General features: G+C 53.6%; 1 protein-coding gene across 1 annotated transcript in view; it reads left to right on the top strand.

Annotated features, from left to right (window-relative positions):
* Positions 1–25,627, top strand: part of LTBP2 (latent transforming growth factor beta binding protein 2) — a 109,591-nt gene that overhangs the window by 6,019 nt on the left and 77,945 nt on the right. Inside the window, 2 exon segments of the mRNA XM_055538655.1 lie at positions 1,482–1,552; positions 17,344–17,590. Coding sequence (XP_055394630.1) covers positions 1,482–1,552; positions 17,344–17,590 — 318 coding nt within the window.

The raw sequence follows: 25,627 nt of genomic DNA, 5'->3' as shown, positions 1-25,627 counted from the left end.
GGAGGAGGCCTTCAGGGAACCAGTAAACTGAGGGAAGCAGTCCAGAGAGGCTTCGAGGTGACCGAGATGGCACAGCCCTCGGCCGAGAGGACATTCTGTGAGCTCCCTGGGAGGCAGCTCCCCACAGCTTTGGGCCAAAGGGCCAGAAATGGGCCTCAGCATTTTCAAACGGCAGGGATTTATTTTGAACGTTTTGTAAGGTTTCAAAAACCACACCAGCTTTGGGGTCGACACAAACGTCAACCAAACTCTTAAGTGGGACCAGATGCCCCCATGCTGGCCAAAGAGGTCATGGGAGTGGCCTCCTGGTCAGCCCTTCATCCCGACTCTCGGACTCCATACCTCTGCCGCCCTGCTTACCCTGTGTTTCAGTGAGTGCTCGGTAGACAATTTCTAATGGAAACCACGGGATATGTGAGGCCAGAGCCCAGCCCAGTCTGAGCTGGGGAGGCAAGACCCCAGAGGTCTTCTCCAAGAAGATCCCTCTGGGGAAGTCACCTGGGTCTGGGCAAGTGGGTCTGTAGATCGACAGTCAGGGTGGGTGAAAGCTACTGGTGCTCTAGGGCTCCACTGGAGACCAGAGGGCAGAGTTTGGGTGGTCTGGGTGAATGGCCCTGGTGGCAGCTGCTGGTCAGTGTCTCCTGTGGGGTCAGTGTCCTTGGTGCTGGGGGAAGGACTATCCCCCCTTCAAGTAAGTTCCAGCAGCCTGCCCAAATAAAAAGTGTACTCGCCACGCAGAGTGGCTTACCCCGAGTCCCCAGCCCCATTGTCCCACCAGCCTGCCACCTCCTCAGCCCCTCTTAAAGGACATTCTGGAGCCTGGCTTTTTCCATCACCCTCCCAGTTGCTCGGTCTCACCCTGTACCAGCCTGCCCGAGGGCTAAGGCTCCTCCCAGTGTGCATTTGTTGGCAGGGGATACAGATGTAGGTCCTTAAGGCTGTTGTGTGTGTGTGTGTCTTCCAGCTTCCCTTGGATTATCAGCATTTGTTGGCAAGGGCCATGGTGATTATTTTTTGGTGAGAGGCCACGTGGACTTGGAGCGTGACTTCGAGTTGGGTCAACCTAGGTTGGAGTCTGGCTCTGACCCTTCTTGTTTAGTCTTGGCAAGGGACTGAGCTACTCTGAACTTGCTTTTTGGTTGTTTTCGTGATTCCCGTGCCAGTGGAGTGCCTTCTTATGTCAGGGGCTCTATATCCCTATCTTGTTGAATCCTCCCAATAACCCCATGAGGCAGTTATTATTATCTGCCTTGTACAGATGATGAGAGTGATGCTTCCCTAGGTCGTGCCGCCAGTGGCAAAATCAGGATTGTCTTAGTGCCTGCAACTGGGCCGTGCGGCCTCCCTCAAGAAGGGGGACAGTGCCCAGCCTTGCAGAGTTCCCCCAGGCCCTGCCTGTAAAGGGCAGGACCATCAGACAAGCTCTGTGAATAATCCTGCTCTGAGCATCCCACGCTGACCCTGTCTTGGTGGCCCTACAGGAGGAATGTCTGCGGGGGACAGTGCTGCCCGGGATGGACAACGGCAAACAGCACCAACCACTGTATCAAACGTGAGTGCCTCCACTCCATCCACCCTCTCCCCTTCTCTCTGTCCACTGAGCTGGGCCGGGCGTGGCATCTCTAGAACCTGGAGCAGGTGTCTTCCCCAATCCACCTCCTGAGCAGGCAGCCCCTGTCCAGCGGGAAGCAGTGGAAGGGAGGAGATGAAAAAGTGCCTCCAGGGAATTCCTCGGTAATCCAGTAGTTAGGACTCTGTGCTTTCACTGCCGAAAGGCCCGGTTTCAATCCTTGGTCGGGGAACTAAGCTCCCACAAGCTGCATGGCAAAAAAAAAAAAAAAAAAAGCCTCCTAATGACTGAACTGAAAATGACTTCTCAGATAAATCCCCACTCGTGTTTATAAAGCTTCCTGTATGCCTCTTCTGATGCCCCCCTGCGTTGGGGCTCACCCCTAGCTTGCCCTGGGGTCTGCAGAACACCCCTGGCCCCAGAGCCTCTGCATCGCACCTTCCGTGGGAAGAGGGCACTCACCGTGCGTGCTGTGGGGATCCACCTCTGCTCTGGCCCCTGGCCTCTGGGGCCATTCTACCAGCGTGGTCAGATGAGTCTCTGCTTCTGTGTCTGGAGCAGTCTTCCTCTGGACCTCTCCCAAGCCTGGCAGGCTGGCCCAGATTAGAAAAAGTACTGCCTACCGACTGCACCTTTACTCCCACCAGCACGACTGCCGTAAGTACCGTTGGTACCATCACTCCTCTGACTGCCCCCAGTACCGTCATTACTACCGCTGCTGCTCCGAGCGCTGTTGCTGCGCCGCCAACACCACCACCACTGATCTGCCACAGTGACGATGACTGTACTGCTGCGAGCTGGCCGCTGGGACTTACTGTATACCCGGCGCTGCGCTAAGCTCTTAACATACAGCGTCTTACTTGAGTCCCTCAGTCCTGTACTGTGAGTATTTACTGCTCATCGCAGTTACACTCTAGGACACTGAGGCTCAGCTTGGCTAAGAAACGTGCCCGAGGAGACAGTACTCTGAGTCTGGCTCAGAAGGCAGACTCTAGGCAGTCTGACCCAGAACCGCGTACTCTTACCTGTGGGGCTTTGCTTCCTCCCAATACTAACTGAGTTTAGGGCCTTCTGGACTCTGGGAGCACCGCAGGTGATGACTGGACAGTTTCAGAGAGCTTGGATCTTCCTCCCTCACACCCCGGGGCCCCTCTCGAGTCTTTATCAGCACTACACGCGCCCCCTCCAGTCTTTGTGGCAGTACCAGGAGCTCTGCCCAGCTGTTCCTCCTGGATCCGATTCCACCCTCTGCCCTAAGCCTGGCTGCAAAGCCCTAGTCTCACCAGCACCCCTTCCCGCCCAAGGACAAGCCCTAGACCCTTTCCAGTGTGACAGTTTCACAGCCAGTGGTCCAGCGGGGTGATGAAACCTATGGTGTTCCTGTCCCTGATGGATGCCCTCATTCCTGATCTCCTGATGCCTTCTGAGACGGGGATAGACAGGGATGCAATGGGGTTGCTTCCATTCCTACTGGGCCGGCTCACCAAGGTTCCAGTTCTGCCTCTGACCTCGTGGCCTTTACCCTCTCCCAGTCTGATGATGAAGCCTGGGCAGAATCTTAGGTCTCTCTGAGGATCTCCAGATAAAGAAGACAAAACTCCAAACTCAGAAACAAACAGCAACGCAGATTTCTACCTGAAAATTCTTTCCTTTTGGGGGAACCTGAATTAGTGGGGCTTGCAGAGGCTAGGTACGCAGTGACTAGGGGCACAGTTGGAGGAGGGACCCTTCTCCATAATTTGAAAGATAAGGACCGTGTGCCTCAGATGACTTGCTCAAGGTCACACAGCTCCTTAGTAGAAGATCTGGGACCTGAAATCGGTGACTCCCCTGGGCAGAGAAGCCAAGGATGTGGGTAGCCCAGTAAGTTTACAATCAGGAGAAGCTCTGGGGCTGGGGGCTGGACACTGGTATGTTATTAAAGTTCCGTAGGTGATTCTAGCCAGGGCTGAAGACTGCTAAGCAGAGTTTGGGGTCAATCATGGGAAGATCTGCTTTGGGGAGCCCTACTCAAATTTGAATGTTCCCACGAATCCTGTGTTGTTGTTCAGTCGCTCACTTGTGTCTGACTCTTGGTGACGCCATGGACTGCAGCACATCAGGCTTCCCTGTCCTTCACCAACTCCTGGACCTTGCTCAAATTCATGTCCATTGAGTCGCTGATATCATCCAACCATCTCATCCTCTGTCGCCCCCTTCTCCTCCTGCCCTCAGTCTTTCCCAGCATCAGAGTCTTTTCCAATGAGTCAGCTCTTTGCACCAGGTAGCCAAAGTATTGGAGCTTCAGCTTCAGCTTCAGTCCTTCCAATGAATATTCAGGACTGGACTGATTTCCTTTAGGATTGTCTGGTTTGATTTCCTTGCAGTCCAAGGGACTCTCAGGAGTCTTCTCCAGCACCGCAGTTCAAAAGTATCAGTTCTTTGGCACTCAGCCTTCTTTATGGTCCAACTCTTACATCCATACATGACTACTGGAAAAACCATGGCTTTGACTGTATGGACCTTTATCAACAAAGTGATGTCTCTGCTTTTTAATATGCTGTCTAAGTTTGTCATAGCTTTCCTTCCAAGGAGCAAACATCTCTTAATTTAAAGGCTGCAGTCACCATCTGCAGCAATTTTGGAGCCCAGGAAAATAAAATTTGTCACTTCTACTTTTTCCCCTTCTATTTGCCATTAAGTGATGGGGCTGGATACCATGATCTTAGTTTTTTTGAACGTTGAGTTTTGAGCCAACTTTTTCACTCTCCTCTGGGATCTTATTAAAGTGCAGACTGTGACTCAGCAGGTCTGGGGTGAGGCTGGAGAGTCTGTTTCTAACAGGCTCCTAGGGGATGCTGATGCTGCTGCTCCACGGACCACACTTTGAGTAGCAAGCCCTGGGGGGCGCCTCTGGAGGCCCGGGGAGGGATTTGGGGCTAGAGATGAGGAGGAGGGCTCGTAAGTTCTAGGGAGCTTAGCAGAGAGTGTTGCTGAGGTTTGAAGTTGGGAAGGCTGGCTTCAGAGTGGGTGGCCTTCTCCCTAGCTGCCCGAGGGTCTGGGCACAAGCCTTGCTCAGGCCTGAAGGCTCTCGATTTCCTGACTTGCTCATGACTTTCCAGCATCATTCTCTGCCAATCTGGAGTTTCAACACTGGAAACTCGAGGTTGGGTGAGTCTGCTGATGGTCAGAACTGACGTGTGTGCGCACCCTTGAGCCCGGAGCAGGGGGCGGCTGCTCCGGTGTGCCGTCAGTACCCACTCCACCCTGGGGGTCCTCAGCCCTGTTATTTCTCTCCCTGGTCTTCTGCTGCCCCTCTAGGTGTCTCTGGGATTCTGGCATGCAGGCTGGCAGCACTCCGGGAGGACTTTGCCAGTGGGTGTTAGCCTCTCCCACTGGAAGTCGACTTGCCCACTGAAGGTCTGTGTACTAATTAGCTGGGCCCAATGCTGTTTGCTTGTTGCTATTTTGCTGCTAATGAGCCTAATGAGAACCACGTGGATGGTGGGTGTTGGCCCTGGATGGCTGGTCTGAAGCTCTGTCAAGTATGGGCTCTTGCTTCCATGCCCTGTCAGCTGGCAGTCCTGCTTCCCCTGAGTGGTTTGCGTCTCCCTATCCCCTCCCCACGCTCTACTCCCCTGGCTGGAGCCAAGGCTGCCAGAACTGTGGAGTGCTCATGATTCTGGCCTAGAGGTTTCACAGATGTAGGGTGCCTCTCCTGGTCTGGCAAGGTTGGGGGTGACAGGGAGGGGTGTGGGACATTCCCCTAACTGCCAAGTCTAGTCTCAGAGGGTGCAGGGAGTCAATCCATCCTCTGGTCTCTTCCAGAGACCTGTGGGTCCAGCCCACTGGCCACGCACAGGGAGTGATGGCCTTTGTGCCCTGGGTCTCCCCCGACCCCCAGCTTGCCTCCTCTCATGGAATCCTTGGTTGCCGTAACATACTGGCCATCTCCCTGGCAGCCTCTCTGTCCATTTCTGTCCGGCCTCTGGGCCTCGGGGAGCCATGGTGTCTGCAGGTGTCTGTTGCTGGAAGCCTAGCTGCTCTCTGCAGCCTGGCGGGGTCTGGAGCTGGGCCCTCGCCTCCTCCTCTGGTCTCGGTCTCCTCCTTCCCTTCTGTGGCTTTGCCAGCCCTGCCACACAATTTATGTGTTTATGTATTTGTGCAGGCAGCTCGCTGGGGCCTGCCGGCCCACTCGGCTGAAGCGAAGGACTGCAGGGTGTGGGGAGGCTGGATCCTGTTTAGAGTTAGGGCTTTTGGAAGACTGTCCAGTCTTCCCAGACTGACTCACCCCAATACACACACAGCCTTTGCAGGGACTTCTAAAGGCTCATCCTGGGGAAGAGGATTTGAAGAATTCTCTGGCTTCTCCTTTTATCTCAGCGTAGATGCACAGGGGCTGGGGCTGTTCTGGGGAAGGCAGAGGCTCTCAGGGAAGGGGCTAGGAGGGCTACCACCCCCACGCCCCCACCAGGACTAAGGCACAGAGTGAGAACATGTACTTTAGATTCCGGTGCCAGATTCAAGGAGTCATGGCTTTGAATCCCGGCTCTGTGTCCTCAAGCAAGTGCCTGGCCCTCTCCCAGCCCCAGAGCCTCACCCAGTGAGTATAACACCCAGTAAGTGAGGATAACACCTCACCCAGTAAGTGGGTATAACAGTCTCTATAGAGCTGCTTCTAATAATAATAACACACTCAAGATCTTACCAAGGGTCGGAACTTGATTATTAATTTTTAACCCTGACAACAACCCTCTTGTAAATCAGATTTGACCTTTATCCCCATTTACAGATGAGGTTAACTCTTTGTCCAAGTCATGAAGCTGGGAATCGGCAGAGCCTGGGTGTGAATTTAAGTAGCCTGGTCCAGAGGGCTAGGGCTTGACACCACGCTCCTGGGAAACGAGTGAGTGCATATAGAGAGCCTGGCATGGGGTAACTTTGGCTGTGATCTTACTCAATCCAGGAGGCTATGCTGCCTGCCTGGGTTTAAATACCGGCTCCATAGCTTAGCTGCAGGACCCTGGGCAAGATGTTTAAGCTCTCTGTGCCTCAATTTCTTTTTCCGTAAAATATGACTAATACTTGTCCCTGCCTCACAGAATTATAAGGAACAAAGAGATAGCTTAGGGCAAATGTTTAGTTCAAAGCCTGGCATGTTCTGGGTGTTCTATACATGTCTGGCCTTGATGGTGAGAGCAGGGACTGTATCTCATGGCCCCTGGGCCTGCAGCACAGTGCATGTGTTCATTGGATACAAGGAGCAAGGCTCACCAACAATGTGCTGAGCAACACAGGGCCTTTCCCAGGCCTGCGCAGAGAGGTCTCCTCCTGTTGCCCTGGGCTCATCAGCCTTTTCATAAAACTTCCCATGGTGCTCAGGAGACCCTGAAATGGCCTGGGCACTTGTTCTTGTGTTTTGGCCCCAAGCCTCTCTACATGTGGTGCCATTAAAACAGCATGACTTCTGGACCACATCTCAGTGCTGTGAGGATCCCCATCCCTTCTGATCTGAGCTTCTCCTGGGTTTCCCTGAAGGATCTCTTCTGGCCCACCCAGCCCAGCCCTGCAAATGACCCCACCCCAAAGGCCAAGACTCTGGCCAGATGGGGAAGAGCCCCAACTTTGGAGCCAGACTCTCTGAGTTCAAACTCTTGTTCCATCACTTACTTGCACAGGGATCTCAGACAAGTTTCTGGACTGCTCTAAGCCTCAGTTTGTCCATATGTCAAATGAGGGTCAGACTGGTACCAGTGGTTGTTGTGAGAATCTTCAGAGGAGATACTTGTAAGGAAATTGGCCCCAGAGTCTCATAATGGTAAGTGCTGAGCAAATGTTAAGGAAAAGGGTCAGGGCACGTGTGGGATTTGCAGGTTCATTACTGATTGTTTAGAAACCAGCAGGAACTAGAGGCTCGAGCCTACCTATAGCTCATCTCTAGGTGAATTGTCTGATGAGATTCAGTAGTTGGTGGGAGTGGTAGAAAGGAAAGTGAAAGGTGTTAAGGGGAGTTATCACACAACTGCAGTGGAGACCCAGCTAACACAAAGGGTACAGTCCTAGCAAGAAACATTGCCCATCTCTACCCCCTCCATGTGGGGGTACCTTAGATCTTCCTGTTGAGCAGGTGTGTGCCCTCAAGTCTTTTTGCTCAAAGGAGTATGTAGGAGATGCTCTTACCCAGGGCCTTCTCTGGAGGCTCAGATGGTAAAGAATATGCTTGCAATGCGGGAGACACCAAAGTCACAGGTTTGATCCCTGGGTTGGGAAGATCCCCTGGGGAAGGAAATGGCAACCCACTCCAATATTCTTGCCTAGAGAATTCCTTGGACAGAGGAGCCTGGTGGGTTACAGTCCATGGGGTCACAGAGTCAGACATGACTGAGCGACTAACACACATATGCATGGATGTACACACATGCATGCACACATATACACACACACAAATAATTCTATGGACAGAGGAGCCTGGTGGGTTACAGTCCTTGGATCACAAAGAGCTGGACACGGCTGAGCGACTAACACTTTCATTTTCATTTCCCCAGGGGGTCCTGAAGCCAGGGGCCGTGTTCTGTCGATGCCAGTGGGGTGCCTACTTGGTACATGTGTATTAAAGGACTGAGTGGGTGAATGATTACTTGGGTGACCTGACAGTTTCCTTCTGCCATCCCCAGCTGCCTCTTCTCATCTCCTCAGCTTTGCCTTTCCTACTCAACATCTTAATGTTGGGCTACCTTTAACATTCTCCAGATCTTCCAAATCCTCCTCCCAGAGAGGGGGGACCGTGTGAAGCAAATCCAGCATTAGTTGCCCCCCACCCATCATTGAGTGCCAGTAGGCACTGTGCCAGACAATTAAAACACAATAATAATAAGAGTGGCAGTACTCGCTCTGTGCCAGGGACCACACTAAACCCTTCAGCACCCCCTGCCCTGTGAGCGGCCACCACGTCGATCTCTGTACCGGCTCCTCCCATGTCCCTTGGTTGCTGCTTCTCCTCTGCCCAGCAACTAAACATTGGACTGAGTTCTGGGCCCTCTTCTTTTCTTTTTCACTGCCCCGTCCTGGAGTGATCTAATGCATTCCCATGGATGTGAGCATCGTCTCTGGGCTGATGACGCCCAGATTTATGTGCATCTTCAGCCAGACCTCTCCTCCAACCTCCAGACTCCTTTCATCCTGCTGCCTCCTCAACATCTTGATGCTCTTGATGCCTCCAGACAACCCCCACCCCAGCTTTACCAAAGCGAGCTCATGGTTTCACTCCCTCTGAGCCAATGTCCCTGACCAGGTCTTACCCATCCTGTTAAAAGGCAGCCTGTCTATCCGAATGTTCACGCTGCACTCTTGGGACCATTTAGGACACCTTCCTCTTGCTCCGGTTTTTGTCCAGTCCTTCCCTGAGCCCTGTGTGCTTCACTTCCTAAATCTCTTGGGAGCCTCTCTACTTCTCACTCTCCCACCCCTCACCCCACAACCAATGCTTCTCCAGTCTGTGGTCTCAGGCAACAGCGCATCCTCCTAGGAGACCACTGCAGCTGGCTGACTGCTCCCACTGTCCCCCTTACCCTCCGGTTCCATCTCGTAAATTCGATAATCACACGTGCGTGTGTGTTAAGTCGCTTCAGTCTTGTCTGACTCTTCGAGACCCTATGGACACTAGTCCGCCAGGCTCCTCTGTCCATGGGATTCTCCAGGCAAGAATACTGGGGTGGGTTGCCATTTCCTTCTCCAGGGGATCTTCTCAACCCAGGGACGGAACTCGCATCTCTTATGTCTCCTGCACTGGCAGGCGTGTTCTTTACCACTAGCGCCACCTGGGAAGTCCAGATATTCACACATTGCTGGACAAACCTTCCTGTGGCAGCGTGTCCAGCCTCGTGTGTCAGCCCCTCGCACACCAAATCCAGTCTGGGTTCCTGGGATGTGCCGCCTCCAGGCTGTTCCACGAGATTTCTCTCGTCTCTGTAGGTGGCTACCTCCTCATCCTCCTTCCGGTCTCTGTTTCCAGCTCCCCCCTCCCCGCTCTGTGGAGAGTTGCCCCCAGCAGCCTTGTTTTTTTGGATCTCAGCCCCTCGACTGTTTCCTCCATCCTTCATATCCTGACTTCTCTTCCTCTGCTTGTTTGTTTACTCATTTTATGAGTCTTGCTGAGCTGGAGGTTCTGTGAAGAAAAGAATCTTTTTCTCTTCGAAAAAAAAAGTACGGTACTGTCCTAGGCAAAGAGTAAATGTTGGATGCATGACTATTTTCTAGAGAAAATGAGACTGGCAGAGGTGATGAAACTTGGCTGAGGTCACCAGGTTGGAATTCAAATGCAGGTCTCTTTGACTGTAAGGCTGCCCTCTCCTCCACATGTCTGCCCTGGCCTTGGCTGAGTTATAAGTGGGAATGGTGTACTCCTTCCCTCTCGACCTTTGTGGGTCCTGGGCATGGAGCTGCTGTGTCTGCAGAAGGGCTTGGATGGCTCCATGTCAGCCACAGACCTGTCCTCCGTGTCCTGGAGCGGCTCCCCTGGAAAAGACAGGGTCCCTGGGCATGTCCCCGAGGAGGGCTGCTTCAAGATTCCATCCCATCTCCAGGGGCCCTCTTTAAATCCCTGCCTCCTCTAGACAGAGCCCTCGAGGCTGTGAAGGGGGTGGACCAGTGAGCTTCTGCTTTAGGGCAGGAGCTTGCGGCGAACCTGGGCCTCAGCCCCGGGCCTCCGAGTCCTACCCAGTGGTCCCTTCCTCATGCCTGCTGGAGCTGATGGGAATTGAGGCTGCTCTCTGCCCCAGCCCCTGGCCCCCAAACTGGCCCAGCATCTCGGCATTTGTTAATGCAATTAGCAGGGCGGTCCATGCTGAGGGGCTGGGGGCCAAGGTCTGACTCACACCTCCCTTTCCTCCCCTCCAGCCGCCAAACGGTAGAGGCCCACTCGGCCTGCCAGACGACGACGTCTGCAGAGCGCGCGCGAGGGGCCAAGAACGGCATCTTTCTCTCATTAGAGGCTTTTATGTGAACACAACTGCTATTTTGGAGCCGGGCGCTTGGCTGGCCCCTGAGCCCCAGGGCTGCTTCCAGCCCTCCTGAGCTGCCACCCCAGCCCAGCTGTGGTGGGAACAGCCGAGTCCTTAAGGACCTGACTTCTCCCACAGCCTGGCAGTTCGGGGCCGAGTCAGGGTCTGGGGGTGGACACAGCCCCTGGGCAGAGTTTGGGTGTGGAGAGGATGAGTCCCCCGTGGATTCTGAGAGTGTATGAAGGCCAGTGAGGGGTTTCCTGGCCCTGGGGCAGGGGCGGGGCTCTGACATCAGGGTCCCCTTTCTTTGGGAACCAGAGGTCAAGGCTGTGGAGAAACAGCTCAGGGCCACAGTTACCGCCGCCCCCCGCGCCCCCCACCCCCCCCCACCACCCAGTGAGGTGAATTGCGAAGGCAAACTGAGGCTCCAGGTAGGAGTCTAAGGTGGGGTGCGAGGGAAGCACAGTCTTGAGGGTGGTAGGAAACTGTCCTGCCTGCAAAGGCCTCCAGGTATGGAAGAGACAGGGCCCTGTCCTGAGGGAGGGACCGGGTACTCAGTGGGGGAGATCCTAGTGTTCCACTGAGGCAGAGTTTAGGAAAGATGGCGGTTTAATCTGAGAGGCTGCTGAGGAGCCTCAGGTGTGCGGGTGCTGGGCCCAGAGTCTAATCTGGAAGCTAGATTTATCTCCCAGACAAGACAGCGTGTGGGGGGCCTGGAGGCCTCGGAGGAGGGTGCAGGCTTAAGCCGCCCACCCTGAAGTCAGTGCCTCACCTAATGGACAACTGATGGAGGGAGAAGGCATCTCTAAGTCCCAGGAGAGAGAGCTGATGACAAGAGGCCTGCATGATGAGGGTGGGTGGTGGGGAGGAGGCCGGTGTGTTCAGCACCTGAGAAGCAGCCCTACCGCTGCCCCCCAGTGTGTGTTGCATCTGTAACTAGGGCTCACGTTGTCATTGCCTTTTCCTGGGAAAAAGGTCATGGCAGAGAAATCCAGAAGCCCTCTTGCATCCATCCCTGGGGGTGTGGGTTTTTTTTTTTTTTTTAAAGCTTTCTTTTTATTTTTAAAAGCTTTGCAAAATGCTGTCCAATACAACTTCCTGTGGAAACTTTCTGTGGAAATGCTCGGTATCCTGCCATCTAACATGGTAGCCATGAGCCTCTTTTAGCTGTTGAACCCTTGACATGTGGCTAGTGCAACTGAATTTTAAATTTTATTTAATCAGTTTCACTGTCAATAGCCCTGTGTTGCTCATGGCTACAGGCTTCCCTGGTGGCTCAGAAGGTAAAGAACCTGCTTGCAATGCAGGAGACCTGGGTTCGATCCCTGGGTTGGGAAGATTCCCTGGAGGAGGGTATGGAGACCCACTCCAGTATTCCTGCCTGGAGAATCCCCAGGGGGAGAGGCACCTGACAGGCTACAGCCCATGGGGTCGTAAGAGCCGGACATGACTAAGCACAGCACAGCACGGCTCATGGCTACAGCATTAGACAGCACTGGACAGCACAGCCTCAGAAAGTGCAAGCACTTCCACGTCCCTGATTTCTGCTGAGGCTCACACAACTCTTTGAGGCAGCAATTGTCAGACCCATTTGATGGACAAGACAACTGAGGCATAGGTTGAGGCATCTCAGTGAGACAAGATGTGCCCAAGGGCACACAGGTGGGGTGTGGCTGAGCGAGGGGTCAAACCAGATCTTCCTGACTCAACCCAAGGTCCTTTTGCTACCAAGCCACTGTTCACAGAGGATCTGAGCAGATGGCAGAAGCAGCCTGCCTGGTGGGAGCTCTTTCCAGACTCTCCCCCGCCCCAAGCCTGCCCATTCTGAATTGGGTCTCCTCCCAAATGGAGGGGTTTTGTGTGGAAAATCTGAGCAAACCTCTTCTCGACTGTACTGGATCTGAGTGAAGGTGGAAGGGGGCACAGCCAGGAGTCGGGGGAGGGGGCGTGGTGGAGAGAATGATACTTTCTATTTCTTACTTTCAAAGCAGTTTCGGGAGTTTTCTTTTTATTCCCTCTCTTTTGGCATCCTGCTAACTTCACAGAGCTGAACTCCCCAAGCTGAAACTTTCCACATGTCCAATCCTCAGTGAGAAAGAGAGTGCCAGGAATGTGGAGAAGCAAGGGTTCAGGAGCCCAAATTATGAATGGCTAATGGCTGGCATTGGTGAGCGGGTATGGGAATCCAGGAGCAGGATCACCTCCAGGTTCTGAGGATGCTGGTCCTCGACAGGGAGGGGCTGGATATGTCTTCAGTGGCTAGACATGGGAATCGTGGCATCATGCTTGATAACCCGTCACCAACAATCAACAAAGACTCGTTAAAGCCATATACCCGCTCTGGGTCGATTTCTCAAGTATAAGCCATGACCTCTGCTCTTATGGGAAAATGGGAGAAATGAGGATCCAAGCATGAAACGTGAAGACAGCCCAGCCTGCCACGCTGGGAATTTTCTCTCTTAAACTTCCCACAATGCCACATGAAACTGCCTCCCTGGGGGTGCCGTAGCATTTCCTTTTTCGCTTTATGCAATCGCCCCTGCCATGGGCGATTCTGCAATGGCTGAGCACTAGATACTTCAGTTTTGAAATCTGTGCTCATTTGGCTTAGGAATGCTTTTCACGGTCTCCTTTAAACAAAAGGCACATGACCACTATGGCCCCCTCCTTCCCCAAGGGTTCCAAACTTTTGCATTTCACGCACCAGTAAATATTCAAAAACATCTTATGTACCAAAGTACAGTAGCCAGCTTTTCATTTTGCCAAGTGAGGATATTAGAAACACCATTTGCCATCACCTTTAGCCACTTCAAAGAACATTTTAACACCAGAAAAGGAGGCAAGATATAATCTTAAAAGGCACTTAATTTTCTTTTTTTATTGGAGTATAGTTGCTTTACAGTGTTGTTAGTTTCTGCTGTACAGCAAAGTGAATCAGCTATCCATATACATCTCCCCCGGCTTTTTTGGATTTCTTTCCCATTTAGGTCACCACAGAGCACTGAGTAGAGTTCCCTGTGCTGTATAGCAGGTTTTTACTACTTATTTATTTTATACATAGTATCAATAGTGTATATATGTCAACCTCAATCTCCCAGTTCATCCAACCGCCAACTTTCCCTTTGGGTATCTATATGTTTGTCCTCTGCATCTGAAAGACACTTTTTCAATGGGGAAGAAAATAGCGTTATAAGAAACACAAGAAACTGTTTTGTTTTTCTTGTTTTATGGCAGGCTGGTAAAAACTGACCTGACTGTTCCTCTTCATGGACAGGCACTTGGAACCATCATTTGGGACCAATTGGGAGTGGTTTTGGGGGGAGGGGGGAGGGAGGAGAGGAGTTTATGCTCCAATCCCATAATGCAGATGCTCAGCTCAGAGCAAAACACCATAGTGAGGGAATCACTACCTGCTGAGACTTGAGAAGACAACGAAGAGAAGGATGCAAATGAAGTTGGTGAGAGCTGGCTCACAACCTCTGAAATCACAGCACTTGTTTCAGGAGGACCTTTCTTAGCCGACCTGGCCTCTGTGCTGTTTCAGAAATGTCTGGTCCAGAAAGGTTATCTTTCCAAACGGGTTTTTTCTGCCAACACGTCTGGCTGGTTTGCAAGCCTTTTAGAACTTTTATCGACCACAATATTACATACATATATACATGCCAGTTTTATAGTTTCCCTTAGCCACCCGCTTACCATAAGCTGTTTGTTCATCACACCAACCAAAGTTTGCCAAGCCTGGTCCTCAATGAAGATCTAACTGCCTGGTGGCAAGGGGCTTCCGTGGTTTTGAGAACCCACCACGGGCCGGGCTTCCTCCATACAGGGAGCAGTCTTGTTGTCTTTGTATCCCTGGCACCCGATCTGACCCAGAGAGGGTGTTCACTAAATGTCTGCGGATGTATTGGTGAATGAGGCAGAACCAGGGACAGGTGAGTCACAGGGAAGTACAGGCTCAAACTGCAGGATGTGGGGCGTTGGATTTTTAGAGAGTGAAAGGTCTTATTGTTAGAGTCAAGGACGGGCCATCCTTGCAGCCCAGGAGGGGAAGGACAGAAGCTAGACTGGTTTCGAAAGCCTCTCTTAAGGGCAAAGACCACCCACGAGGAGGTGGAATGGAAACGGAGGCTGGGAGGGGCTGTGTGACCTTTCCCTCCCCCATGCCAGGCTTGGCCATCAGAGAGCTATGGGTGGATCTGAGGGGCTAGGAGTAATGTAGCATCTGTGGTCCACATGGGAAACCACTCAAGCCCTCCCTTTCTACTCCATCCCCAAGATAAACCAGGGCTGACACTTGTCCTGCGCAAACCTGCTCTCGCAATGTTCTCTGGTCCTGGTTTGGCTCCAGGCAGCCTGTGTCTCTGGTGGTGGTGGTGACAAGGGCTTGGCGGGTGGTCAGGTGGGGGCTCGTTCCACTTGGGCAGGTGGAGGGGCAGCCAGGTGATAGGCCAAAATCCTGCTAAGGTGGCAGTTTGTGTTTGGGGAAGTGCTCAGGGTTACAATTCTCTCGCAGAGACTGCTTACCTGGAGGTCTGGGGCCTACCAGGAACAGATGCCCAGGCATTGAGGAAAATGATCTTGCCTTAGGATCTAGCTCATGATTGGGATCCTACAGTGAGACCTAATATTTCCTTACTTGCTCCTGAGTAGGCAAGCTGCCCTTGGTTTACACTATGCTATGCTAAGTCGCTTCAGTCGTGGCGACTCTGTGCGACTCCATAGACGGCAGCCCACCAGGCTCCCCCGTCCCTGGGATTCTCCAGGCAAGAACACTGGAGTGGGTTGCCATTTCCTTCTCCAGTACATGAAACTGAAAAGTGAAAGTGAAGTCGCTCAGTCGTGTCCGACTCTTAGCGACCCCATGGACTGCAACCTACCAGGCTCCTCCATGCATGGGATTTTCCAGGCAACAGTACTGGAGTGGGGTGCCATTGCCTTCTCCTATGCCCAATCTATTCACCCTTTCTGTCTCTGGTCAGCGTCACCACCTCCAGGAAGCCTTCCCTGACTTTCACGTCTTGCCTCAGGCTAGGTTAGAGGCTCTGGTCAACACTTATCACATGCCCTATGTCCTGGCTTCTACATGAGACAGGACACTCCCTGAGAGAGGGAGCCTCTTTACCACTGGCCTCACACCTAGTGAGTGCTCGGTGAATGTTCACTGAGTGAATGCATGAGCTGCTAAACATCCTCCCTCTATCTCAGATTGACTGTGTGGGCTTTGGAGAGGGATGGCTCTAATGGTCTGAGGTCTCTACCACCAGAGCTGACCTGGGATGCACAGCGTCCCGGGGCAGGGCTCCCAAGGATGCATTCAGTAGCTGACTTAAGGCCAACAGATCCCTTTTGTTGTTTCATCATTAGCTCTGGGCCAAGGTTCAGAGGTGGGTCAGCCCTGCTGGGAGGCAGTGGGGGTGGATGGAGCCTGGGCTTTTCAGTCAAACGCTCCTGGATTGGGTCCTCCATCCAATACCGCCTGGCTGGGTGACCTCTGCACGTCTTTTAATCTCTCTGAGCTTCAGAGGCATTATTTGTAAAATGAGAATCACAATCCCACTTGCTGTATAGGATTGTTTTAGGCTTAAATGAGACAGTGTATCGGAGAAGGCAATGGCACCCCGCTCCAGTACTCTTGCCTGGAAAATCCCATGGATGGAGGAGCCTGGTGGGCTATGGTCCATGGGGTCGCTAGGAGTCAGACATGACTGAGTGACTTCACTTTCACTTTTCAGTTGCATACATTGGAGAAGGAAATGGCAACCCACTCCATTGTTCTTGCCCGGAGAATCCTAGGGACAGGGGAGCCTGGTGGAGTGTCGTCTGTGGGGTCGTACAGAGTTGGGCACGACTGAAGCGACTTAGCAGCAGCAGCAGCAGCTGCCATAATTAAAGAGCTTCCCAGGTGGCTCAGGGCGTAAGGAATCTGCCTGCAATGCAGGAGATGCAGTAATTATGGGTTTGACCCCAGGCTTGGGGAGATCCCCTGGAGGAGGGTATGGCAGCCCACTCTTGCCTGGAGAATCTCATGGACAAAGGAGTGTGGTGGACTACAGTCCATGGGGTCACAGAGAGTCAGACATGACTGAAGCGACTGAGCACGCACACACACTGTAATAAAAATAATATCGATAGTGATGTAATGAAATATATGCTAGGAGTTAAGGAGGAAAAGAGGTGTAAGGGACAGTCACTGCACCTGGGGGTGCTGGTCATATTATTTAGGGAGTTGAGACACATCCGTAAAGAATCTATCACACTGATGGTGGGCGGGGCTTCCCTGATGGTTCAGTGGGTAAAGAATTTGCCTGCAATGCAGGAGACACAGGAGATGCGGGCTCAATCCCTGGGTCGGGAAGATCCCCTGGAGGAGGAAATGGCAACCCTGACAGGCTACTGCCCAAAGGGTCGCAAAGAGCTGGACACAACTGAGCACGAGCCCAGATGGACAGACCGACAGTGGCCCGTCGGGCATGAGTGCTGTGCACCGTGGTTCAGAGGAGGGAGCAGTACCTGGAGGCAGGTCATCTGGGATGGGGGCAGGGAGGCCTTGAGGGAACAGCAGGACTTAGTGGAGAGGAACAGGAGAGAGCCCCAGGAGGGGACACAGCACACACAGAGGCTGAGAGGAGAGAAGAGGAAACCACGCCCGCAGGCCAGTCCCCAGCTGGACAGACCACGCACAGGGAGCGCTAAGCGTGTGTAGAACACGGTGTCGGGGGTGCGGCCGGTCACGCAGTCTTTGACCGGTGGTCTGAACACGGCTGGGCGGCCCTCACCCTCTCCCTGTCTCCGCAGCCGTGTGCCAGCCACCCTGCCAGAACCGGGGCTCCTGCAGCCGGCCCCAGCTCTGCGTGTGCCGCTCAGGCTTCCGTGGAGCCCGCTGCGAAGAGGTCATTCCTGAGGAGGAATTCGACCCCCAGAACTCCAGGCCAGCACCCCGACGCTCGGCCGAGGGACCCCCCAGCCTGCGCAGGAGCAGTGTGGCCAGAGAAAGCACCACGGCCAGAGTGCGCCCCCCAGTGGCACAGCTGCAGCGGGCCAGGTAAGTCCCCTTCCTCAGCAGGCTCTCCCTTCTTTGGGGGGAGGGTGTGCAGCTTCTCTGGGGGGGGGCTTCTGCCTTCCGCCTGTTTGGTGAACACCTTGGTGGAGACGGCCAGAGGGACTCTCCTCCCCTCCCCCGGCCCCGCCGGAGGGGTGGCAAGCAGGTCTGCAGGTTTCAGGGTTGGCACAGGCTCTGGCAGACTGGACTGCACGGTGGCGGTGGGAGGGGAGCTGCTACCCTCCAGGTCCTGGGAGAAAGACGAGGAGGGCATGTGCCTGGACCCGGGCTCTCTGCTTTCAAATCCTGGTTGCCACTTCCTAGGTGGGTGACCTTGGGCAAGTTACTTACCTCTCTGATTCCTCATCAGTAAGGTGGGGACAATGACGATGATGATAACCATGGAATTGTAAGGATTAAATTCATTAATAAGAAGAAAGTGTTTAGAAGGGTGCCTGGCACAGAGAAAACTCTATAAATGTTTCTCCTCCACTTCCTTCTTTTCTACCTGTGGTCCATGCAATGCGGGAAGGACTCCTCTACCAGAAAAAAAAAAAAACCCTTCCAGGACTTCCCTGGTGGTCCAGTGGTTAAGACTCTGCTTGACTGCCACGAGTTCGATCCCTGGTCGGGGAACTAAGATGCCATATGCTGTGCCGCCAAAAAAAATAATAAAAAATAAAAAGTTTTTAAAAAGCCATTTCAGCTCTCTTGCCATCGGTGCTAGCAGCCTCTCTCCTTGGAGCCGCCTGCAGGAACATGTAGTGGAAGGCAGAAGGCTAAGAAGTGGGAAGGGGGTGTTCTCGGGCAGAAGTCCCTGGCCTACTTGCCAGCCAACCTGGCCAGACATTTCCTAGCTCAGGACAGGGAGTCTGAACTTTGGTAAACTGGTCCATTTCTGGGGGCTGTGTTTTCTTTTTGGTTTTTCAGGTTAGTTTTTCCATTTGCTTCCTACTAAGGAAGTTCTTTCTGAAATGTTTGACCCTTGTCTTGCTGAACTCAGGGGAAAAAAAGGATTTGCCCTCCCGGAGGAGGCTGACAGAACCAGCAGGAGGAGGCTGACCTCGAGGCCAGGTCCCCAGTGGGAAAGCTCAGGAGAGAAAGGAAAGGAGCTTGAGGTTGTCCAGCCACTCTGAAGGAGGAGAGCGGGGACAGACCAGGGTCTTGGTAGGGGTGTTTCACCACCCAAGCGAGCACGTGGTTTTTGAGGGCAGCCAGGAGCAGAAAAAAGCAGAAGGGTGAACTTGGGTCAAGGCCTAGGGAGCACCAAAGTCAAAGCCAGAAGAGCCCAACTCTTTGGCCAAGGCCTTGGGACGCCAGAGCAGAGAGAGAGGCAGAGCTAAGGGCCAGGTGGGCAAGGCAGGGGGCACGGTGAACCGCCTGGCCCTGGCTGTGACCAGCTGGGCAGGGCCTGAATCTTGTTCTAATGGGTCCCAGCTCTGAGTCCAAGGTGGGCGGGCCTGGTGCAAAGGCACTTGGAGGAGCCCCAGGGGTGGCAGCTCCAGGGCCGGTCCTGGAAGCAGGATGGAAGCAGAATCCTTCTAGCTGGGCTTCCCCCTGCCCCTCTCCCCGAAGCTTCTTTTGGCTTGTGGGATTTGTTCATTTTATAGTGCATTTATCCCTCTGTGTTGGTGCTTGCTTGGCAGGTCATTCTGTCCCCTTGGATCCTTGAATTGGAACTGTTTGACATCCCCTGCCCTGTCTTCCCAGCCTCTCCAGCTCCTCTTTTTCAAAGCCCAGTCCCACTTCCTCCAGAAAGCATCCCCTCTGTCGTGTCTGCCCAGCTCTGACCTCCTGCAGCACATGCTTGGCCCACATCCCTGGAGTCTGTGCCCTGTGTCTGCAATCAGCCTGTACGGCCTGCACCCTGGAAGTCAGCGCCTGTCTCAGGCTGGATGTCCCCACAACGCCGCCTTGCAGAAATCACTCCATCTGCATGGCTTTCTGTCGCTTGATCCCAACTTAAGAGTGACCTCACAAAGGGCCCGCTTGGCCCTGAGCCCTCACTTTGCCCGGGAACCAAGGGCACCCCCGCCCCCGCTGCCGTGAGGAGGGGGCCACGGCTCCCGGGTGCCGCACTTCTTACTTGGCCTCAGGATGGTCTGTTCATTTGCTCCCTGGACCAGGAGCTCCCTGAGGGCAGGGACCACCGCGTCCTCCTCGTTCATGGACGTGTCTGGTGCCTCACATTACCCCCGGCACTCTGTAGTCAACACAAGCTGAAGGAGAACATGGATGAGGCGCGATGCTGGGGAGAGGAGGAGGCCGGGAGGGGAGGAAGACGAACTCTGTGAGGCTTTGGTCCCTGGGGAGGGTCCCGCATAAGTGGGAGGCAGTGGAGGACGAAGGCCCGGGGTGAGGTCTCCGGCCCCACAGCAGGGCTGTCCTTTCTGAGCTTCACAGGCTCCCTGGCCAGGGACTACTGTGATGTTTTTAATGAGCTACAGCCTCCAGGCCAGCACGGTCTCTCTCTCTCTGCCCTGGCGCCTCAATGCCATGAAATCTGGGAAAGTCCGAGCAGCCCGCTGTCGGCCCAGCTGTGTTTTGCTTTGGGAGGCCAAGTCCCACTTGCCTGGTGGTGTCAGACGTTTCCTGTGAGCCTGGCCAGCTTTCCCAAGCAGCCTCTGGCCTCTCTCCTGATGGCAACTTGGACAGGCCTTTGGTGTCCAGATAAAGGGGGTGACATAAATGCAGTGGGCACTCGAGGAGGGTGGGGTGCAAAATGAGCAGGGCGGGGAGACACTGCAGGGGCTGGTGACGGCCAGAGGCTACCTTCAGGACAGCACTAGACAGAGGCCAGGGACTTGTGTCTCAGAAGGAAGATGCGAGGGGGCGGTGGTGGGGGGCGCATGGGAGAGCCTCGGGCAGCAGGCAGCACGCCCTACGAGAGCCAGACGTGGACTGATGTTGTCCAGCTGCAGCCTGGGCTGGCTGCAGAGGCCCGGAGACTCCCTCTGAGACTCAGGTTCAGACTTCTTCCCCAGGCTGGGCAGAGAGCCTGCCGCACCTGGGGAGCAGGAGCCAGGCAGCTGGGAAAGAGCCTCAGGAGACTGGGGGAAGGAGGTGGTTAGGACAACCTAGGACGAGCAGGCCTGGAAAACAGTGCTTCACACCCCTGCTTCTCAGCCTGCAGTGACGTGTGACTCATGTTAACTTGTTAACATGGGAACTTGTTAACATGCAGCGTCTGATTTGGCAGGTCTGGGGTCAGCCTCTCTATTATGATCTCAGGTGATGCTGATGCTGCTGGTCCATGGACCCCCTCCCACCTTGATGTGTGAGGGTCTAAGACTGTAGTTTGGATTCAGAGACTCCTGGAGTCCAGTTCTGGATTTACCAGCTAGCTGTGTGGCATCTGCTGTGCTCAATCACTCCGTTGTGTCCAGCTCTTTGCGACCTATGGGCTGTAGCCTGCCAGGCTTCTCTGTCCATGGGATTCTCCAGGCAAGAATACTAGACTGAGTTGCAGTGCCCTTCTCCAGTGGGATCTTCCCCACCCAGGTATCAAACCTATATCTCCAGCATCTCCTGCACTGCAGGCAGGTTTTTTACCCACTGAGCCACCCTGGAAGCCCTGGTAGCTCAGATGGTAAAGCATCTGCCTGCAGTGCAGGAGACCCGGGTTTGATCCCTGGGTTGAGAAGATCCCCTGGAGACAGACACAGAAACTCACTCCAGTATTCTTGCCTGGAGAATCCCCATGGACAGACCACGGGGTCACAAAGAGTCAGACACAACTGAGTGACTAACACTTTTGTGTGACATCAGACAAATATCCCAACCTCTCTGAGTCAATATCTCCTCCTAATGGGATTGCAGAGGGGAGGAAATGAGACCATGTGAGTAGAGCATTTAGTACGGTGCCTAATGTGAGCACTAATAAGATACGGGTTAGTGTTCAGTATGTGTTAACCATCAGTGGACGAGTTCTCTTTGCTATGGGGACCTGAGTGGCAAAAAGCAGGCCAACAACTGGGATGCCTTGTGTGTGTGCGTGTGCCGACCTGCTCCGGGGAGAAACCAGAGCCCAGCCTCAGGGGTGGTGTGATCCAGCAGTGGCATCAGTAGTGGTTTCTGGCTGGCTTGGCTTCTCCACCAGGACCATTCTCACCAGCCCTATGGGGGAGTGGGGAGGGGAGGCATCACAACATTTCTCAGAATGGGAGGGACCTCCACTGGGGTTGCTTCTTAGTCTGGCCTGAGGATGTAGAGGCAGGGCCCTGGGGACATCCTCGGCGGGCTTGGTCAGCACTGCAGCAACAAGGGGGACAGTGTTGAGGAGGACTGGCGGGACCGGAGGAGAAATGTCTGGGAAGCTCTGAGCCCCATGGTGATGGCTCTCAGTAGACTGTTCCCTGAGAAGGCAGGCTTCTTTCCACTGTTCCTGTCCATCTCTCCCTCTCCTCCTCTATCTCTCCTCTTTGCACACCCTGCAAAGTTAGATGTTTAAAACAATGCTGCATATATGATCCTTCAGTTCTATAGGTCAGCATCTGACATGGGGCTCACCACACTAATGGCAAGGGGTCGGCAGGGCTGAGTTCCCAGAGGCTCCAGGGCGGGGGGCCGGGTGCGGAGGGAATCTGTTTTCTTGCTCATTCAGGTTGTTTGTTGGCACAGTTCACTTCCTTGCAGTTGTAGGACTAAGGTCCTCACTTCCTTGATGGTTGTCACTTGAGGGCCATCACATCTAGAAGCCGCCCACATTCCTTGGCTTGTTGCCACCTTCCTATCTTCAAAGCCAGCAACAGCGGGTGAACGCTTCATGTTTTAACTCTTCCTCTCTGCCTCCCTTTCCAGCTGAATCTCTCACTGACTCCTCTGCCTTCTTCTACCACTTTTAAGGGCATATATGATTACATGGGCCCCCTTGGATAAGCCAGGACACCCCCTATTTTAAGGTCAGCTAATTAGCAACTGTAATTCCACCTGCAAACTCGATTTCCTTTTGCCATTTCATGTAACATATTCAAAGGCATAACTTGAGGGGACAGAGACCATGGGGGCCAGCCACACCCACACACTGCAGCCATTCCAGCTGGGACCCTCCACCTGCAGGGTCACAGCTCCTCTGATCAAGGACATGCCACAAAGGCGGCCCTACATGAGTGATCTGGCCCCCAAACATCTCCAACACCAGCTGTTACCACTCACTTACTCTGCTTCTGCCAGATGGGCCAGTGGGTTTTCCCTGGAATATGCCAGAGATGCTCCCACCTCAGGGCCTTTGCACTTGCTGTACCCCCTCCCTGGAACACTGTGTTCCTTTCCTAGGGCTGCCATAAGGACAAACAGAGTGGCTTAAAATAACAGAAATGTATTCTCTTACAGTTCAGAAGGGAAGAGCCCAAAATTAAAGTCTTGGTAGGGCTGTTCCTTCTAGAAACTCTGAGGACAATCTGTTCCATGCTTTCCCCCAACATCTGAAGGCTGCCTGCAATCCTACAAGTCCCTTGGCTTGTAGTTGCCTCAGCCTAGTCTCTGCCTCTCAAAATACATGCTGTATTTTGTATGTGTGTGTTGGGGGGGGATTCTTATAAGAATACCAGTCACTGGATTTAGGGTCCACCTTAATCCAGTAGAATCTCATCTAACTCTAACTAATGACATTTGAACCACTCCCCCCCATAGCCAAATAAAGTTATATTCACAGGTTGGCAGTTAAGACCTCAACAGACCTTTTGTTGGGGCAGAGGAGCACCCAATTCAACCTACATCAAACCCTCTTCCCAGTCACATATGCACAGGGCTCACTTCCTTCCCACTCCAAGTCTTCCCTTCTCAGTGGGACTCTTGGACGCATTCACCTGATTTTATTTTACTTAAATTTTTTTTATTGGAGTGCAGTTGCTTTACACTGTTGTGTTGGTGTCTACTGTACATCAAAATGAATCAGCTATTGTTGTCGTTCGTTCAGTCACCAAGTCGTGTCTGACTCTTTGTGACCCCATGGACTGCAACTCTCCAGACCTCCCTGTCCCTCACCATCTCCCAGAGTTTGCCCAAGTTCATGTCCATTGAATCGATGATGCCATCCAACCACTGCATCCTCTATCAAAAGGTTTTAGGGGTCAGAATCAGCTATATGTATACATATATTCCCTCTTTTTTGGATTTCCTTCCCATTTAGGTCACCACAGAGCACTGAGTAGAGTTCCCTGAGCGATACAGTAGGTTCTCATTATTTACGGATTTTATGCTGCTGCTGCTGCTGCTGCTAAGTCGCTTCAGTCGTGTCCGACTCTGTGTGACCCCATAGACCGCAGCCCATCAGGCTCCTCTGTCCCTGGGATTCTCCAGGCAAGAATACTGGAGTGGGTTGCCATTTTCTTCTATGGATTTTATACATAGTAGTATATATATGGGGCTTCCCTGATGGCTCAGCAGTAAAGAATTTGCCTGCAATGCAGGAGACCCGGTTTGATCCCTGAGTCAGAAAGATCCCCTGGAGGAGAGCATGGCAAACCACTCTAGTACCCTTGCCTAGAGAAGCCCATGGACAGAGTAGCCCGGCAGGCTGCAGTCCATGGGGTCGCACAGAGTCAGACACAACTGAACGACTAAGCAGCAGAAGCAGTGGTGTATATATGGGCTCCTCTGGTGGCTCGGTGATAAAGAATCTGCCTGCCGATGCAGGAGACGTGGGTTTGATCCCCGGGTCGGGAAGATCTCCTGAAGAAGGGACTGGCAACCCACTCCAGTATTTGCATCTGGGAAATCCGGTGGACAGAGGAGCCTGTTGGGCTACAGTCCATGGGGGCACGAAAGAGTCGGACACGACTTAGCGACTACATGACAACAGTGTGTATGTGTCAGTCTCAGTCCCCCAGTTCATCCCAGTCCCCCCTCCCCTCTTGGTGTCCATACATTTATTCTCTTTGTCTGTGTCTCTGTTTCTCCTCTGATTTGAAACTGCACACCCCCAAACACTCCCTACCCCCTACCCAACTATTCTTTTTCTTACCTCAGTAAAATGTCAGGCCCAGGAGGACGGGGTTTTCTCTCTCTTCTCTGCAATGTGTCTCCAGCACCTTGAACACGACTGGCTTAGAACGGAGGGGAGCCAGCAGGGCTGAGGGCAGCTCGACTCTCTCCCCGTCATCTTCACTTCTCACAAACCCTGCGCTGGGTTCCCAAAGTCCCCGTCCTGCTAACAAGGCTCGGGGGGTGTGCCAGGCCTCTCGGGGCTCTCATCTGTGGGGAGAGGGAGGAAGGGCAGGGGCACTGGGGCAGCTCCTGACTCAGGCCTGGCTGTGCCACTGGGCACGTGTGGCTGTGTGTGCCTGCAGGGTGGGCAGGTGTAGAACTCGCCTCCTAGGGAGGACCCCTGGCGTCCTTCAGCCCCATGTCTCCACTCTGGCCCCTGGGGACTTCCTGATGTGTGACCTTTAACCTGCTCTGGCTGAGAGCGAGCCTGCAGACTTCCTGCAGGAGGTGCTGCCTCCCCTCGCGCCCAGGCCTCCTGCAGGGGCTGTAGGGACTCTGCCCCAAGGGGTGGTCCCTGCCAGTCTGCACCGTGAGCCACCACAGCGGGGACCCAGGCGTCCTTCCTAACAGAATAACAAGGCATTTGGCCAGGAGATCAATGACCTGGAATCAAACCAGGTCCCTGGGGACAGGGAAGCAGGTGCAAGGAGGCAACCCCGCTGTGTGTGTGCTGGGAAAGCACTGGGCTTTGGGGTCCGGCAGCATTTAAACCCTAGTGTCCTTGAAAACTATCATGCAAGTTGCTTTACCTCACTGCAACTCAAGTTCTTTGAAGTGGAAACAGTGATGCCCATCTCTTGGGGTGGCTGTGAGAATTCCTTGAAATAATGAACAGAGAGTGATTAGTGGGGTGTCCAGAAAAAAATCCCTTACCGTACCTGCCTACTTCTCATGTTTATGACAAATCAGTGAGATACCCATTTGCCAGAAGCAGTTTTTTTCTCCAACCCACAATCTGGGCTTACAGAAGGGGAAACTGAGGCAGGACAAAGATTGGCAGCTAGGTAGCGGGCCTGTCCCGGGACCCAGGAGATCCTGCCTCTGGGGCAGGCG

The sequence above is a fragment of the Bubalus kerabau genome, chromosome 10, assembly GCF_029407905.1.
Source record: "Bubalus kerabau isolate K-KA32 ecotype Philippines breed swamp buffalo chromosome 10, PCC_UOA_SB_1v2, whole genome shotgun sequence".
In the NCBI taxonomy this organism is placed as follows: domain Eukaryota; kingdom Metazoa; phylum Chordata; class Mammalia; order Artiodactyla; family Bovidae; genus Bubalus; species Bubalus kerabau.
Note: the sequence above shows the minus strand (reverse complement) of the source record. Positions and strands in the feature narration are given on the sequence as shown.